Source organism: Piliocolobus tephrosceles, chromosome 5 (assembly GCF_002776525.5).
Source record: "Piliocolobus tephrosceles isolate RC106 chromosome 5, ASM277652v3, whole genome shotgun sequence".
NCBI lineage: Eukaryota > Metazoa > Chordata > Mammalia > Primates > Cercopithecidae > Piliocolobus > Piliocolobus tephrosceles.
Window position 1 is genome coordinate 6,066,227 of NC_045438.1, and position 17,049 is coordinate 6,083,275.

General features: G+C 39.4%; 1 protein-coding gene and 1 long non-coding RNA gene across 2 annotated transcripts; one reads left to right on the forward strand and one right to left on the reverse strand.

Moving 5' to 3' along the window:
• Positions 1 to 7,470: 7,470 nt before the first annotated feature.
• On the reverse strand, positions 7,471 to 11,575 carry LOC111547347. The gene is made up of 3 exons (XR_002733100.1): positions 11,325 to 11,575; positions 9,059 to 9,117; positions 7,471 to 8,244 (listed from the first exon to the last, which is right to left on the reverse strand). It is a non-coding gene; the product is annotated as an uncharacterized LOC111547347 (long non-coding RNA).
• Positions 11,576 to 11,654: 79 nt separating this feature from the next.
• On the forward strand, positions 11,655 to 15,711 carry TSPYL4 (TSPY like 4). Its single transcript, XM_023219030.1, has 2 exons — positions 11,655 to 13,737; positions 15,264 to 15,711. The coding sequence occupies exon 1, from the start codon at positions 11,779 to 11,781 to the stop codon at positions 13,021 to 13,023; it is 1,245 nt and encodes a 414-aa protein (XP_023074798.1). The 5' UTR covers positions 11,655 to 11,778; the 3' UTR covers positions 13,024 to 13,737; positions 15,264 to 15,711.
• Positions 15,712 to 17,049: the final 1,338 nt, after the last annotated feature.

Below are 17,049 nucleotides of genomic sequence, written 5' to 3' on the forward strand. Positions count from 1 at the left end.
TCAATGTATATGCATACCTCCCTCTAGGGGATATTTGGGAAATTTTCAGGAGTAATTTTGGTTATTACGATGAATAGGGCTGCGGCTGGTATTCATTAAGGGCATTAGGGATGCTAGACATCGTGAATGTGAGGGATAGTACCCTATATAAAATAATTTTCCAGCTCAAAACATTCATGTAGATGAAAAATTCATTATTTTTTAAGTCTAGAACATAGCAGTTCAGTCATGTTTCACTTAACAATGACGATACATTCTGAGAAATGTGTCATTAGGCAATTTCGTCATTGTGTGAACATCATACAGTATACTTACACAAACCTAAATGCTATAGCCTACTACACATATAGGCTCTATGGTATAGCCTATTGCTCCTAGGCTACAAGCCTGTGCAGCATATTACTGTACTGAATTCTATAAGCAATAGGAACACAATGGCAAGTATTTGTGTAACTAAACATATCTAAACATAGAAAAACTACTGTAAAATGATAGCATAAAAGATTTTAAAATGGTATACCTGTATAGGACACTTACCATGAATGGAGCCTGCAGGACTGGAAGTTGATCTGGGTGAGTCAGTGAGTGAGTGGTAAGCACATGTGAAGGTCCAGGACATTAGTGTACACTACTTGATATGGTTTGGCTCTATATCCCCATCCAAATCTCATCTCAAATTGTAATCCTCGTGTGTCAGAGGGGCCTGGTGGGAGGTGATTGAATCATGGGGGCAGACTTCCCCCTTACAGTTCTTTTGATAGTGAGTTCTCATGAGATCTGGGGGTTTAAAAGTGTGTGGCTTGCTCTCTCTCTCCTTCTCTCTCTCATGCTTTGTCACGGTAAGATGTGCCTTGCTTCCCCTTCACCTTCTGTCATGATAGTAACTTTCCTGAGGGCTCCCCAGCCATGTGGAACTGTCAGTCAATTAAACCTCTTTTCTTTATAAATTACCCAGTCTCAGGTAGTTCTTTATAGCGGGGTGAAAATGGACTAATATGCTACTGCACATTTTATAAACATTGTACACTTTGGGACACGAAATTTATAAAAAAAATTTTCTTTCTCCAATAATAAATTAACCTTAGCTTACTGTAAATTTTTACTTTATAATGTTTTAACTTTTTAAAACATTTTAACTCTTTTATAATACCATTTAGCTTAGAACACAAATATTGTACAGCTGTACAATAATTATATCTTTATAAGCTTTTTCTAATTTTTTTTCTTTTTTTAAAATTTTTAAACTTTTTTGTTTAAAATGAAGACAAACACACACACATTAGCCTAGGCACACCCAGACTCAGGATTATCAATATCACTGTCTTCTACCTCAACATCTTGTCCCAATAGAAGGTCTTCAGAGGCAACAACACACAGAGTTGTCATCTTCTGTGATAAAAATGCCTTATTCTGGAATACCGCCTGAAGGATCTGCCTAAGGCTATTTTACAGTTAAGTTTTCTTTTTAATAAGTAGAAAGAATATACTCTACAATAACATATAGTAAATACATAAGCCAGTAACATAGTCGTTTATGTTTTATCAAGTATTATGTACTGTACCTAATTGTATGTGCTATACTTTTATATGATTAGCAGTGTAGTAGGTTTGTTTATAACGGCATTACTACCAATATATGAGTAATGAGTTACACTATGACGTTATGAGGGCTACAACATTACTCAGGCTATGATGACACTAAGCAATAGGAAATTTTCAGCTCCATCATAATTTCACTGTTGGATATGTGGTCCATCATTTGCTGAAACATCATTATGTGGCACATGAATATTTCACATATGAAAACAAAAAATCTGCACGTTTTAGATATGTGCTGTATTTTTACAAGTGATTTATTTCATCTGCTCTAAAAGTATTCAATATAAGATAAGCCATTAGTAAACACTAAGAAAGAGAAAGAAAAAGAAAGAAAATAACTTTCAATTAAACTGTGACACAAAGCTTTCTAATTCTTAGGATTTTTATTGCATACATATTGAAAGACCTTTTGATTTTAACAATGTAGTTTTAAAAATATGTCACTCATAGGATATACATACAAAGTAAATTATGAGTGAAATAAACTAGTTTCACGATAAACTAGTTTCACTATTCTAATTATTTTCCCATTTATAATAGTAATCAATTTCTATTCAAAATTCTTTAATAATTTTGATGATGACAACATATCTTAGTAGAATGTTCTAGTACTAATAATAGTATGCTTCTGGGATTTTTTCCCCCTAAGCCTCCAGTACTCATTCTGCAAGTTTTGGTGCTGGCACTTTCTTGATCTTACCAGAAGATATCAACAGAATATTTTCAGGGAACAAATAAGACTGATTTTCCTTCCTCAAATGGCTCTTAAAGAGTTTACTGATTGAAACGTCAAGAGGTTGCAATTGTCCAATCATGTCGGCAAGGCTAATAGCCAAGTTCACACCTCCTGGATGACTAGTATGCCATGACTGCTGTTCTGCTGGTAGCAGTTGTAAGATGCCATTGATTATATCATGGATAGTCATTTCAGAGATGTTAAAATGTGGAAGAAGAAACTGGGTTAAAAGGGGAGAAAGCTGGGAACCCTGCATGGGGCTACTGCATACCAGGACTCATTCCTGACTTCCACTGGCTCCAGGGGAATGGGTGAGTTGAATTGGCAAGGAGCAACCTACTGTCACGCAGCCTCTGGAACCCTGGCAGAAGGGAACCCCTCGACCACCATGGACACTCAAGTTGGCAGAGAGAGCTATTTAGAGAAGGGTTAGGGGCAGCAAGTTGGCTGATACAGAACCCAGAGGGTTTGGCTATCCCCTCTAGGCTCGACTTGCTCCCATAGGAAACGTTAACCCTAGAGGAACTGTCAGATCTGAACTCTGCAGAGTGGTCTTGCCTGTCAGACAGGGCAAGTCTGACCTGAGCACCCCTTGATTTTCTGGCCTCTCCTGGGGCCCCAGCCTGGCCACTCCTGCTTGCAGGGTGGTCTCGGGTTCCCTGGGGGCCCACACCATACCTTCTGTGCTGGCGGACCATGCTTAACCAGCAGAGAGCTCCAGTGGGGTGGCCACTACAGCCATGTGCCAGCCTGCATGCTCTCTCCTCATACTGCAGCTTCCCCTGGGCTCACAGCAACTCCCCACATTGCTTTGCTAGTACGTCTGTATGGGCAGATTTTGCTTTCGTTGCACCCCAAGCATGTGGGAGTGCTGTTTACTCCCCTCCCCCTGATGACTGCCATTGTAGACAGAGCCTTGGTGGGCACAGAGTCATAACAAAAAATCTCTTGAACCACAGCAAAATCAGATTAGAAATCAAGACAAATAAATTCACTCAAAACCGTACAATTACATGGAAATTGAATAACCTGCTCCTGAATGACTTTTGAGTAAATAATGAAATTAAGGCAGAAATCAAGAAGTTCTTTGAAACTAATCAGAATAAAGATACAACATACCAGAATCTCTGGGACACAGCTAAGGCAGTGTTAAGAAGGAAATTTATAGCACTAAATTCCCACATCAAAAAGTTAGAAAGATTTTAAGTTAAAAACCTAATATCACAACTAAAAGAAATAGAGAACCAGGAGCAAACAAATCATAAACATGCAAAAGACAAGAAATAACCAAAATCAGGGCTGAACCGAAGGAGATTTAGACACAAAAAAACATTTCAGAGATCAACAGATCCAGGAGCTGGTTTTCTGAGAACATTAATAAAACACACCATTAGCTAGACTAATAAAGACAAAAAGATAGAAGATTCAAATAAACACAATCAGAAGTGACAAGGAGGATATGACCACTGACCCTACAGAAACACAAACAACCATCAGAGAATATTATGAACACCTCTATGCTCATAAGGTAGAAAATCTAGAAGAAATGGATAAATTCCTGGATACATACAACCTCCTAAGACTTAACTAGGAAGAAATTGAATACAACAAACCAATAGTGAGTTCTGAAATTTAATCAGTAATAAAAAGCCTACCAACCAAAAAAACCCAAAAAACAAAAAACCCCAGAACCAGAGAGATTTACAGCTGAATTCTAGCAGATGTACAAAGAAGAACTAGTATCATTCCTACTGAAACTATTTCAAAAAAAAAAATTAAAAGGAGGGAATCCTCCCTAACTTATTCTATGAGGCCAACATCATCCTGATACCAAAACCTGGCAGAGATACAACAAAAAAAGAAAATTTCAGGTCAATATCTTTGCTGAACATCAATGCAAAAGTTCTCCACAAACTACTAGCAAACCAAATCCAGCAGCACATCAAAAAGCTTATCCACCATGATCAAAACGGCTTTATCCTTCGGATGTAAGGTTGGTTTAACAAACACAAATCAATGATGTGATTCATCACATAAACAGAACTAAAGACAAAAACCATATTCATGTTAAAAACTCTCAATAAAGTAGGTATTGAAGGAACATACCTCAAAATAACAAGAGCCATCTATGACAAACCCACAGCCAACATCATAATGAATAGGCAAAAGCTGGACACATTCTTCTGGAAAAGCAGCACAACACAAGGATGCCCATTCTCTCCACTCCTATTCAACACAGTATTGGAAGTCCTGGCCAGGGCAATCAGGCAAGAGAAAGAAATAAAGTGCATCCAAAAAGGAAGAGAGGAAGTCAAATGATCCTGCTTCGCAGACTACATGATCCTGTATCTAGAAAACCCCATAGTCTCAGCCCCAAATCTCCTTAAGCTGATAACGTAAGCGAAGTCTCCGGATACAAAATCAATGTGTAAATATCACTAGCATTCCTACACACCAAAAACAGTCAAGCTGAGGGCCAAATCAGGAGGGCAATCCCCTTCACAATAGCCACAAAAAAAAAAAAAATAAAGTACCTCGGGAGGCTGAGGCAGGAGAATGGCGTGAACCTGGGAGGCGGAGCTTGCAGTGAGCCGATATTGTGCCACTGCACTCCAGCCTGGGCAACAGAGCGAGACTCCATCTCTAAATAAATAAATAAATAAACAAATAAGCACCTAGGAATACACCTAACCACGGAGGTTCAAGTTCTCTACAAGGAGAATGACAAAACACTGCTCAAAGAAATCAGAGATGAAATAAAGGAAAAACATTACACACTCATGAGTAGGAAGAATCAATATTGTTATAATGGCCCTACTGCCCAAAGCAGTTTATAGATTCAATGCTATTCCTATTAAACTACCATTGACATTCTTCACAGAACTAGAAAAAACTATTTTAAAACTCAAATGGAAGTCAAAAGAGCCCAAATACCCAAGGAAATCCTAAACAAAAAGAACAAATCTCGAGGTATCACACTACCCAACTTCAAACAATAGTAGAGGACTACAGTAACCAAAACAGCATGGGACTGATACAAACACAGACACGTAGACCAATGGAACATAATACAGAACTCAGAAATAAGACTGCATACCTACAGGTATCTGATCTTCAACCAACCTGACAAAAACAAACAATGAGGAAAGGATTCCCTATTCGATAGATGGTACTGGGATAATTGGCTAATCATATGCAAAAGATTGAAACTGGACCCCTTCCTTATACTACATACAAAAATTAAATCAAGACGAATTAAAGACTTAAATGTAAAACCCAAAACTATAAAAACCCTGGAAGACAACCTAGGCAATACCATTCTGGACATAGGAATGGACAAAGATTTCATGACAGAGACACCAAAAACAATTGCAACAAAAGCAAAAATTGACAAATGGTATCTAATTAAATGAAAGAGCTTCTGCCCAGCAAAGAAAACCATCAACAGAGTGAAAAGACAATCTACAGAATGGGAGAAAACGTTTTCAAACTATGCATGTGACAAAAGTCTAATATCCAGCATCTATAAAGAACTTAAATTCACAAGAAAAAACAACTCTATTAAAAAGCGGGCAAAGGACATGGACAGACACTTCTTAAAAAGACATACATGCAGCCAATATTCATATGAAAAAAAAACTCGACATCACTGAATATTAGAGAAATGCAAAGTAAAACCACAATGAGATACTATCTCATACCAGTCAGAATGGCTATTATTAAAAAGTAAAAAAATAACAGATACTGGTGAGGTTGCGGAAAAAAAGAAATGCTTATACACTGTTGGTGGGAGTACAAATTAGTTCATTCATTGTGGAAGACAGTGTGGTGATTCTTCAGAGACCTCAAAACAGATATATTGTTTGGCCAAGCAATCCTATTAATAGGTATTTACTCAAAGGAATATAAGTCATTCTATCATAAAGACACATGCATGTCTATATTCACTGCACTGTTATTCACATAGCAAAGCCATGGAATCAACCTAAATGACCATCAATGATAGGCTAAAGAAAATGTGGTACATATACACCATAGAATACTATGCAGCCATACAAAAGAATGAGATCGTGTCCTTTGCAGGAACAGGGATGGAGCTGTAGACCATTTTCCTTAGCAAACTAAACCTGGAACAGGAAACCAAGTATCACATATTCTCTTACAGGTGGGGGCTAAATGATGAGAACACATGGATGAACAACACACACTGGGGTTTATCTAAGGGTAGAGGGTTGGGAGAGGGAGAAGATAATGAAAAATAACTCATAGGTACTAGGTTTAATATCTGGGTGATGACATAATCTGTACAACAAACCCCAATGACATGTTTACCTATATATCCTGCACATATACCCCTGAACTTCAAAGTTAAATAAAAAGAAATGTGGGGAAAAAAAGTGTGTCTTATAATCAAAGAGATATAAATGTGAATTGAGGAAATTCTGTCCTTTTCCTCCAGAACTTTATCATAAAGCTGCTCAAAATTTCAGAAAATCTATCTCAGAAAAGCATTGCTCCTTATGTCTTTAGTACCTTATACCTATATCAAGTTGCATCAGTAGTTTCATACACTAGTGAGTCTACAGGTATAACCATCTAACTAATTTATCATGCTATAAAGTGTTGGCATGTCAAAGCATTTATATTTTAAAATAGATATTTTAAAAATTACTTTCATTTTTCCTTTAAATTACAGCTAAATTATTATAATGACTTTAAAAAATGTGCATGTTGATATACAATATGAATTTCAAGAAAGGAAAACATGTTATAAAAAGAAATGATATATCTGGCCAGGCCCGTTGGCTCACACCTGTAATTCCAGCTCTTTGGGAGGCCAAGGCAGATCACCTGAGGTTGGGAGTTCGAGGCCAGCCTGGCCGATATGGTGAAATCTTGTCTCTACTGGAGAAAAAAAAAAAAAAAAAATTATCTGGGCATGGTGGCAGGCGCCTGTAATCCTAGCTACTTGGGAGACTGAGGTAGGAGAATTGCTTGAAACCAGGAGGTGGATGTTGCAGTGAGCCAAGATCTTGCCACTGCATTCGAGCCTGGCCATGACAGAGTGAGACTCCATCTAAAAATAAAATAAAATAAAAATAAAAGTAAAAAATAAATGTTATACCTGATGAGTTGAGAACTATTAAGGTATTGAAACAGAGAATCATGAATTCTTGTTTCTCTTTAGTAACTGGGCACTTCCTCAACAACTGTCACTAATTTTATGGATGGGGGCAGGCTATAGACTGAATGTCTGTCCTCCCCAAATTAATATATTGTTACCTAATCCCCATTGTGAGAGTATTTGGAGATAGGGTCCTCTGGGAGGCAATCAGTGCCCTATAAAAGAGACCTCTGGTTAGAGCCCTATGAGATTAGTGCCATTATAAAAGAAACCCGAGAGATCCCTCACTCCTTTTTCCATGTGAGGACACAGCAAAACAAAACAAAACAAAACACAAAAACCAACAAACTATAGTCTAAGAACAAGGATGCAGGCCCTCACCAGACATCAAATCAGCTGGTGCCTTGATCTTGGAATTCCCAGCCTTCAGAACTGTGAGAAGTAAATTACTGTTTACAAGCCACCCACTCTATGGTATTTTGTTACAGCAGCCTGAATGGACAAAGACAGGTAAAGGAAAAGAAGATAAAGAAGAAAGTTCAACATTAAATTGGGATGGTCATGTGGTTTTATTTCTAAGAAGGTGGTTTTTCATGTTAGAGGTTGTGTAAGGTTGCAGAATAGTATGGTGAATGAGTGCACAGGCTCTCTAGTCAGATTACCTCATTCAAATTGTAGCTCCACTACTTGCTGTGTAATCTTCGATAAAACACTTTATTTCTCATTGCTTCAATTCCTTCTGAGCCATAGTGAAGTGGAGGTCATAATATCACCTCACAGGGTCCTTGTAAAAATTAAATGAGATACACATTTAAGCACATAAAAGTATATGGTATATAGAAAACACTAAATAAATGTAAGCTATAATGAACCAGAAACTATATCATCTGAAAAAGAAACTGCTGGCCAAATGTAACAACAGGGGATATTTCACAAATTTTCCAATCTTTACTGTATACTTTAGTAAAGTCATTCCTGTTTGACTGTATTAATTTATGTTTGAACTTCCATTAAATATCTTTCCTCCTTGCAAATAAAAACTACCTCATAGATTTTCATGGCATTTTCTATCGTTATTTTTCCATAGAATCATAAGTCACTGATGTAGTTTTTTCTGTGTAGTAAGGTTTACTGCCAATTTCCAGTAGAACAGACTTTACTATGTACAAAATATATATTACTCTAATATGCAAAATGTAAAATATAACTCATAGCTACTATTATATATCCACACACCTCAAAATGAAACACAAGGATAGTCACACTATTCATTTTGGTAAAATCTTTCAAAATTTTTATTTAAATTTAAATTTTCACTTAAATATCAAGATGCATTAAAACATTCTATGAGACAGTAACTGGGCTATACTATCGTAGATGCTACAGAAGCTGCTATGCAGTCATCATTATCTAGCTGGGATAAAATTGACCTTAATGAAACAAACAATAAAGTTAAAAAGTAGAGGATAAATAACTACGGTTATTTGCTGCATAACATTTTGGTCAAAGATGAACTGCATATACAAGTGTGGGACCATAAAATTATAATACTCTATTTTTACTGTATTGTTCTTATGTTTAGATACAAAAATACTTACCATTATGTTACAAGTGCCTACAGTATTCAGTTCAGCAACGTATTGTTCAGGTTTGTAGCCTAGGAGCAATATGATATACTATTTAGCTTAGATGTGTAGTAGGCTATTGCAGTTAGGTTTGATAGATGTACTATATGATGTTCCCATAATGACAAAATCCCTGTCATTAAGTGAAACATAACTGTACTAAGTTGGATGGTAAAAGTCATAAGGGCTATACAGAAATCAGAAGACTGTCAAAATGGCAAGTAATTAAGGAAGGAGGTAAACTAATTAAAGTGGGAGGAGGCAGTTTGCCAATTAATATATATGTGACCACGGGCATGTTAACTTCTCTGTGCTCACTGGGTCTTTGTTTATAAAATCTAACGTATTTAAACTGCCTAGTACAATCTACATGAACTGAGTGTTAATGAATGGCCAGGTGGTTATGAGTGAAAAATGATTCAGGTGACAGAGCTAATAAAAGCTAGAGATGGGAATGCTTTGAGTAGTAGAGATATAAATCTTTAATAAATTTTGGCACACACAGAAAGAAAAATAAGTTCACATGTAATTTTATACTTTTCTATAAATTTATATAATAGCAAACTTTTTTTCCTCCTGCATGGAAAAGTAACTTTCATTCAGTATTCCCTGCTTCTCTTCAACTTGGCTCAGGTTATAATGGAAAAGAGTTACTCTTTCAACAGTGCAAAGATTCTTTGGAAAAGAAACAGAGCAGTGTCAATGATTCAAAGTCACAAAGTCAATTTATAACACACTGTTTACTTGTTTACAAAGATGACACCTCAATAGACTGATTTCACCACACAAATAAAAAAAGAGCGTTTATTAAGACAAAGAGGAAAGAGGGAGAGAAAAATAATTGCTCTTTGTTGTGTGAATCTTGTTTGCTATTTCTTATGGGATAACTGATTAGCTGGCAGGCAGTAAAGAGGTCGTTCTGGACACATTGTCCTTGGTAGGCTGACTAGGCATACAAAAAACACTGCAAGGCTGGCTGTTTCTCTGTATTATCTGCCAGTGACCTTTCATCAGTACTTTATCTTAGTTGAACCAGAGCTACACTCCTTCCCTCGCTAGAAGTCTTGGTATATATGCTGCATTCCTCTAAATCCTTTTTTTCTAAATCTGTACTTCTGAGTCTGTATTTGAAAGTGATCATAATCTAGGGTGCTCAAAATGGAGTTTCTTTTACAAAGAGTTATAATCATAACCGTTTATTCGAATATAAATGTAAGACATTAAACATAAATATGCAAAATTTAAATTCCCCTTTGGTCTTGCATTTTTCCAAGGATTAACAGCATTATTCTCACTCCAACAAACTAACATATTGTACTGGTAATCACTATCAAATGAATTGTAAGGGCTAACTGACTTGAACAGACAATAACTAACCTTACTTTTAAAGTAAATATATATATATATTTTTTTAAACGGAGTCTCGCTCTGTCGCGAGACAGGCTGGAGTGCAGTGGCCGGATCTCAGCTCACTGCAAGCTCCGTCTCCCGGGTTCACGCCATTCTCCTGCCTCAGCCTCCCGAGTAGCTGGGACTACAGGCGCCCGCCACCTCGCCCGGCTAATTTTTTGTATTTTTAGTAGAGACGGGGTTTCACCGTGTTCGCCAGGATGGTCTCGATCTCCTGACCTCGTGATCCGCCCGTCTCGGCCTCCCAAAGTGCTGGGATTACAGGCTTGAGCCACCGCGCCCGGCCTAAAGTAAATATTTTAAGAGACAATAGCATAGATGCCCCCGCACATAGCTGATTACTGCTCCTGTGCTGCAGTGAATTACCACATGAACACATTTTGGCAAAGATTTGTTAGCTTCATGTCTCCAGGCATTATGAAGCAGGAACCGCTTTTAGATTAAGATTGTAACCTGAGGAAAAGAACATATGCGTCAGTTTAGAAATTAAAATCCCCTGAGGTATTTCTTTCAGTAACGCTTAAAAGCCTCAATTTGTGCTCCTGTGCCAGTTACCTCTACGTAAGGAAAAACATTTTGCTACTCTTTATTAGTTAAAAGTGAAGAGGAAATATTGTCCATTTGCTTTGTAGATGTTGGTCAAATTATATAAACTTTAAAATCTGTAAGACAAATTGCAATATTCCTTTATTATGTCTTGTTAGGATGAGAGAAGTTTGCCTTTCAGCTGCTCCTTAATTTTAAAAATAACACTAAACATAGTAACACTTCTCTTTAAAAATCAAACTCTGCTCATCTAAATTCTTTGGTAATAGCCAAGAATCCATACCTTAAAGAAGGAAGGCCTGTGAGTTTGTGAATCCACTTTCCTATTCACGAGAAGCCCTATGAACTGACTTGAATAGACAGAAACGAACCTTATTTTAAGAAACAATAGCTTAGGTGCCTTAGAAATTCATTCAGAGGCTTATAAATCCACATTAACACAATTCTCACATGTTTGAGTCTGGTCTACATCCATTTACGTAAGTAAAACTCCCCTTCCAGATCGATGAATTTCTTTTTGTGACAAGAAGACAAAGGAATAGGACGGATTGATAAGCGTAGTCACCGGCGCAGAGAGTTCTCGCGCGATGTTAGGACGCTACCGCCGTGACATCACCGGTTGCCATGGTAGCACCGCCGAGAGTAAAAGAAGGGTGGCGCTAGACGTTTCGGGCAGAGTGCGGCAGCTGCGGAGGACAAGGAGCTGTCCTTCCACCGCCAGTCTGACTTCTACCAAAATGAGCGGTCTGGATGGGGGCAACAAGCTCCCTCTCGCCCAAACCGGCGGCCTGGCTGCTCCCGACCATGCCCCAGGAGATCCGGACCTAGACCAGTGCCAAGGGCTCCATGAAGAAACCGAGGCGACACAGGTGATGGCCAACACAGGTGGGGGCAGCCTGGAGACCGTTGCGGAGGGAGGTGCATCCCGGGATCCTGTTGACTGTGGCCCCGCGCTCCGCGTCCCAGTTGCCGGGAGTCGCGGCTGTGTGGCGACCAAAGCCGGGCAGGAGGATGCTCCACCTTCTACGAAAGGTCTGGAAGCAGCCTCTGCCTCCGAGGCTGCTGATAACAGCCAGAAAAATGGCTGTCAGCTTGGAGAGCCCCGTGGCCCTGCTGGGCAGAAGGCTCTAGAAGCCAGTGGCGCAGGGGGGTTGGGGTCTCAGATGATAGCTGGGAAGAAGGCCAAGGAAGTGACGACTAAAAAGTGCGCCATGTCAGCAGCGGTGGAAAAGGAGGGAGAAGCAGGGGCGGTGATGGAGGAAAAGAAGGTAGTGCAGAAGGAAAAAAAAGTGGCAGGAGGGGTGAAAGAGGAGACACGGCCCAGGGCCCCGAAGATCAATAACTGCATGGACTCGCTGGAGGCCATCGATCAAGAGTTGTCAAATGTAAATGCCCAGGCTGACAGGGCCTTCCTTCAGCTTGAGCGCAAGTTTGGCCGCATGCGAAGGCTCCACATGCAGCGCAGAAGTTTCATTATTCAAAATATCCCAGGTTTCTGGGTCACTGCCTTTCGAAACCACCCCCAGCTGTCACCTATGATCAGTGGCCAAGATGAAGACATGCTGAGGTACATGATCAATTTGGAGGTGGAGGAGCTTAAACACCCCAGAGCAGGCTGCAAATTCAAGTTCATCTTTCAGGGCAACCCCTACTTCCGAAATGAGGGGCTCGTCAAGGAATATGAGCGCAGATCCTCCGGACGGGTGGTGTCTCTTTCCACGCCGATCCGCTGGCACCGAGGCCAAGATCCCCAGGCTCATATCCACAGAAACCGGGAAGGGAACACTATCCCTAGTTTCTTCAACTGGTTTTCAGACCACAGCCTTCTAGAATTCGACAGAATTGCAGAGATTATCAAAGGAGAACTGTGGCCCAATCCCCTACAATACTACCTGATGGGTGAAGGGCCCCGTAGAGGAATTCGAGGCCCACCAAGGCAGCCAGTGGAGAGCGCCAGATCCTTCAGGTTCCAGTCTGGCTAATCTCTGTCCTGTGAGAAGCTTCTGCACAAGTTTCCTTACCACCTCCTCTTGGACCTATGCTTGGCCAACAGCATGCAGTCTTCTGTCTGCTTTCTCCATACTGCGGATTATCTTTTCCTTTGGTTCTTCTAAATCTTCAGTAATCAGTTGCAAGATTATTGGCTTACCTGCCTGTGCCATTCTTCCTCTGGACCTTCATGCTTTTCTGCATTGTGTTAACATGTTTCAAGTGCATGGCCTTCTACGGCTTCTATGCCAAGCATATGATACTATAGATGTACTGTACATACTGCCTTTCTTTGCATGGCTTGGACCCTGTCTGTGACCCTGGTCTTCTCCCAGTTTAAGTGGTTCTGTACCACAAAGAATCTTGATACATCTTCACAAATAACTGACTGGGCTTCATACTTTATGCTGGCTGTGTACCTGATACCCATGTACTTATGGTAAGCTCTTTAGGTATTACCACTGCAAGACAAAACTGATATCTTAACCCAGCCGTCAACCCAAATTGGACATTCCAGACTACCACCAACTGGATCCCAGCTGCCTTCCTGGGCTTGTGCCATCTACCCTACTGGTTATCTGGTAGAACAAGCTGGTGGCTGGTGGGTGACTGCTAGGCAAGAATGAGGTAATAGATGAAAAGTGTTCTATGATATCACATTGGATTTTCCTGTACCTTTGGTTACTCTACATCATGACCAGCTACTGGTAAGTATGAAGCCTGTGCTATAGCCCATCCCTACTTGCTCTCACCTTCTGGTTGAACTTTGCTTAGGCCACCATTGTCTGCCTTCAGGAACTATCTGTAGATGTAGCTCCCAGGGAGGTCACAGGAACACTCCCTACCACCAGGATGGGCAGTCATATGTGACAGTGCCCAAAGCAAGGCTGGAACGCAGTCCCTTCCAGCTTAGTCTTTCTGATTCCTAGCCAACAAACCATCCTTAATCTGAGCAACTTCTTTAGGCATTTCCTCTTTTCCCTGCCTGCTCCCACTCTGAACATGACAAAGTTGCCAGAGTTGGGGCATTGAGGAAGAGATGTTTCTGGAATGTGAGACTTCTTATGCCTCTGTCTCTGTGTCTCTTTCTTTCTCTCCTGTCCCCTTCCCCTCTCCCTCCCATCCCTTCTTTTCTTCCCTTTCACTCTGAAGCAGATTTAGCTTATGAACAGAAAACAAAACTGGCAAAGCAGGCTTTTTGTTTAATTTGCTCTTTCCTTGATTGTGTTCAGAGAGGAAAGGTATGATTAAATGGGTCCCAGATCTCTTATTGCCCTTATTCCTCCACCCCACTTCCTTTAGCAAGGTCTGAAAATTTCAAAGGGAGACCTATGGGTTAATTGTTTAGTTATAGGCAGTGTTCTTTTAGGCAGGTTTTGACATCTTTATCTTTTACCCCATCCATTCTACCAAAACCTGTGTATTTCTTCAGCTTTTAGTTTGAGAAGCTGGAAAGAGAGAGAAGGGCCTCACAGTGATGGGTTCAGGACAGGTCCTGAACAGGATGTGAGTGAAGGCAACCAAAACTTAGCTTCACTCCACTTTTCTAAAGATGGAAATTCTTTTTTAGGCCTTGGACTGCTTGGAAATGACTCCAGGGTAGCATTTTGTAGGTCATTCTTCTCCTTTGTACTATTTTGTTCCTGCCCTGATGTCCCATGTGTCTCCATCCTACTGCCTGGCTTTCTTGGCCCTCATTTCTCAGCTTCTGCATTTCCTTCCCTGCTCCTAACCAATGAAGAAGCAGGCTGCAGCCTGCATTATGGAAGATCTCCAGCCTCCTTGTAGGGGATAAGGGGAATTTTTCCCCTTCGGTTTTGAAGGCTTTGCCCTAAGCTCCCTTAGGATTGAGGAGGTCTGAACACACACAGTGGAGAGGTTAGTCTAGGTTGGGAAACTGAGCTAAGTCCAGAGCAGAAATGAACCTGCTGTGGAGTGGGTTTGGAAAGGCCCACAGGAAAGACCCTGCAGGGTCAGGGGTGGGGGGGTAGGCCCCTGAGGTGCTCCCCAGGGAAGAGGAGCTGGGATTTAAATCGTATGCTTGGAGGAAGATTTTCCTTCAATTTTTCCTAAGTCCTTGAATTCAGCAGTAGATTTTTGTAAACAAAACTGTAAGTCTGGGTATTTCCTCTCGATTATCCTAGGAGTGACCTTTATATGTGTGGAAGATTAATGGTATATGCTCCTTATGTCACTGTTTTTGAGTAAAATCTATTTCCTTTCTCCATTTCAGCCTATGACAAAATTGATGTTTACAGGCCTGCTTTTTGCTTATAATTGACAACATGTGCAAAAATACCAAATTTGTGTCCTGTGCAGTATGAAGACTTCAGTGAATATTCATTAATGTATTAGCTTGTTCTTCTCTCTGTTCATATATGGCTCTATTCTTAGAAATATAATTTGAATGTGATCTTTCAGTAGTCTGAATATTTTACAAATTGTTGCTATGTCTTGTGAAAATAACCTCAAAAAGAAAAATATGACTCTCTTGTCTTACTTGATATTTCTTGCCCTAGTAATGTACTTGACATTTATGTTCCTAAGCAGTGTAAGTACTAGTAGAATTTCTCTGTCAAACTCAATGATGATTATTAGTACTTTTGTCTTCTCCCATGTGCTTGAAGGAAAAATAAAGTGTCACTACTGTATTTCTTGTTTTCATCAAAAAATAAAAATAAATAAAAAATTCTGTGTTGTCTAGGTTAATTTAAGGTTGGGAAATCATTAAAGTTATCAAATGATACCAGTAACTATCATCCTGAAAGTTAAAAAAAAAAAAAAAAAAAAAAAAGCAACAGCCACCAAACCTCCTAAGATTTTTCAGTTGAAAAATGGTAAATAGAAGCCCAACTACAACTGCATACTCATGAGCATTATTGTTTCTATATAACCAGTGCAGTTTTTGGTGGTAATTGAAGCACCATATAGTATCACTTAAAATACTGTTTTCAGTGGAAAACTTGTCTACGCAGCATCCTTGTTCATTACATTTATATTAACTGTGCCTTCCGAGGTCTAACTCTCAATAAGCTTAAGATAGACTTTTGGAAGAATTAATTATTGTGTATTCTGAGTGCTACTTACATTCTTTTCTTACACTAGTGTGTGGCTTTAAAAAGAATACCAAGAAAACATGAAATGAAATGTCTAGAGACAAATGATATCAGGTATCACAACTTTAATTACCAGTAATGATAGTTTTGCTGTATAGCAGCAATTACATGAAGTTTTATTGGATAAATACCTCTGCATTCTCTGCAGTAAGGAGGGCTTTATGGATGCTGCAAAATCTGTGAAAATGAATTGCCAAGTATTTGTAGCCATCTAAGCAAAAATTTGACAACAATGGCCCAAAATTTCTCATTTGAGTTAGAAACTTCATTAAACATACAGTTAAATAGATGCTGACTCCTGGTGCAATTGTTACTTGCAATTTCATGCTGAGGTATTTTTTTCTAGGGCTGGAGAACTTTATTAGAGAGCTAGGTTTTCTTCTGCAAGCTCTACGTCCATCTTAATCCTAAATTCCTCTAACAATGTTCATCTTATCTTTTCAGTTCAGTGACTGATTTCTGCATTGTCAACCACCTGTTTCAAGCTTTATTATATGTTTTCTGTGCCTGTTCTGGATGTAATCAGAAAATGTCATTTTTCCTACACTTGGCTTATTATCTGCTTTAGTCTCACCAATAGCATTCACTCTAATAGGCTGGCGCCACCTATTTGTTACAGATTAGCATGGTTTCTGTTCTGTTTAGTCTAATAAAATTAGTCATTAAGTTACTCAGTTAGGCATCTTACAGGTTTCACTTACCAACCAATTGGTTCACTGCTATAGCCCTGCTCCATTTCTTTGAATTGCTTTGTTTTTCTTCCATAATTCTAGACCCCAATTATTCTTTATGTGGACCTCCAAACCTGTTAAGAGGTTCTCCCATCCTCTGGTCACCTAGGAAGTATTATCATTTTAGTCTTCTCAGGCGATAATCTCTGAGTAGTGGTGACACTGCGTAATT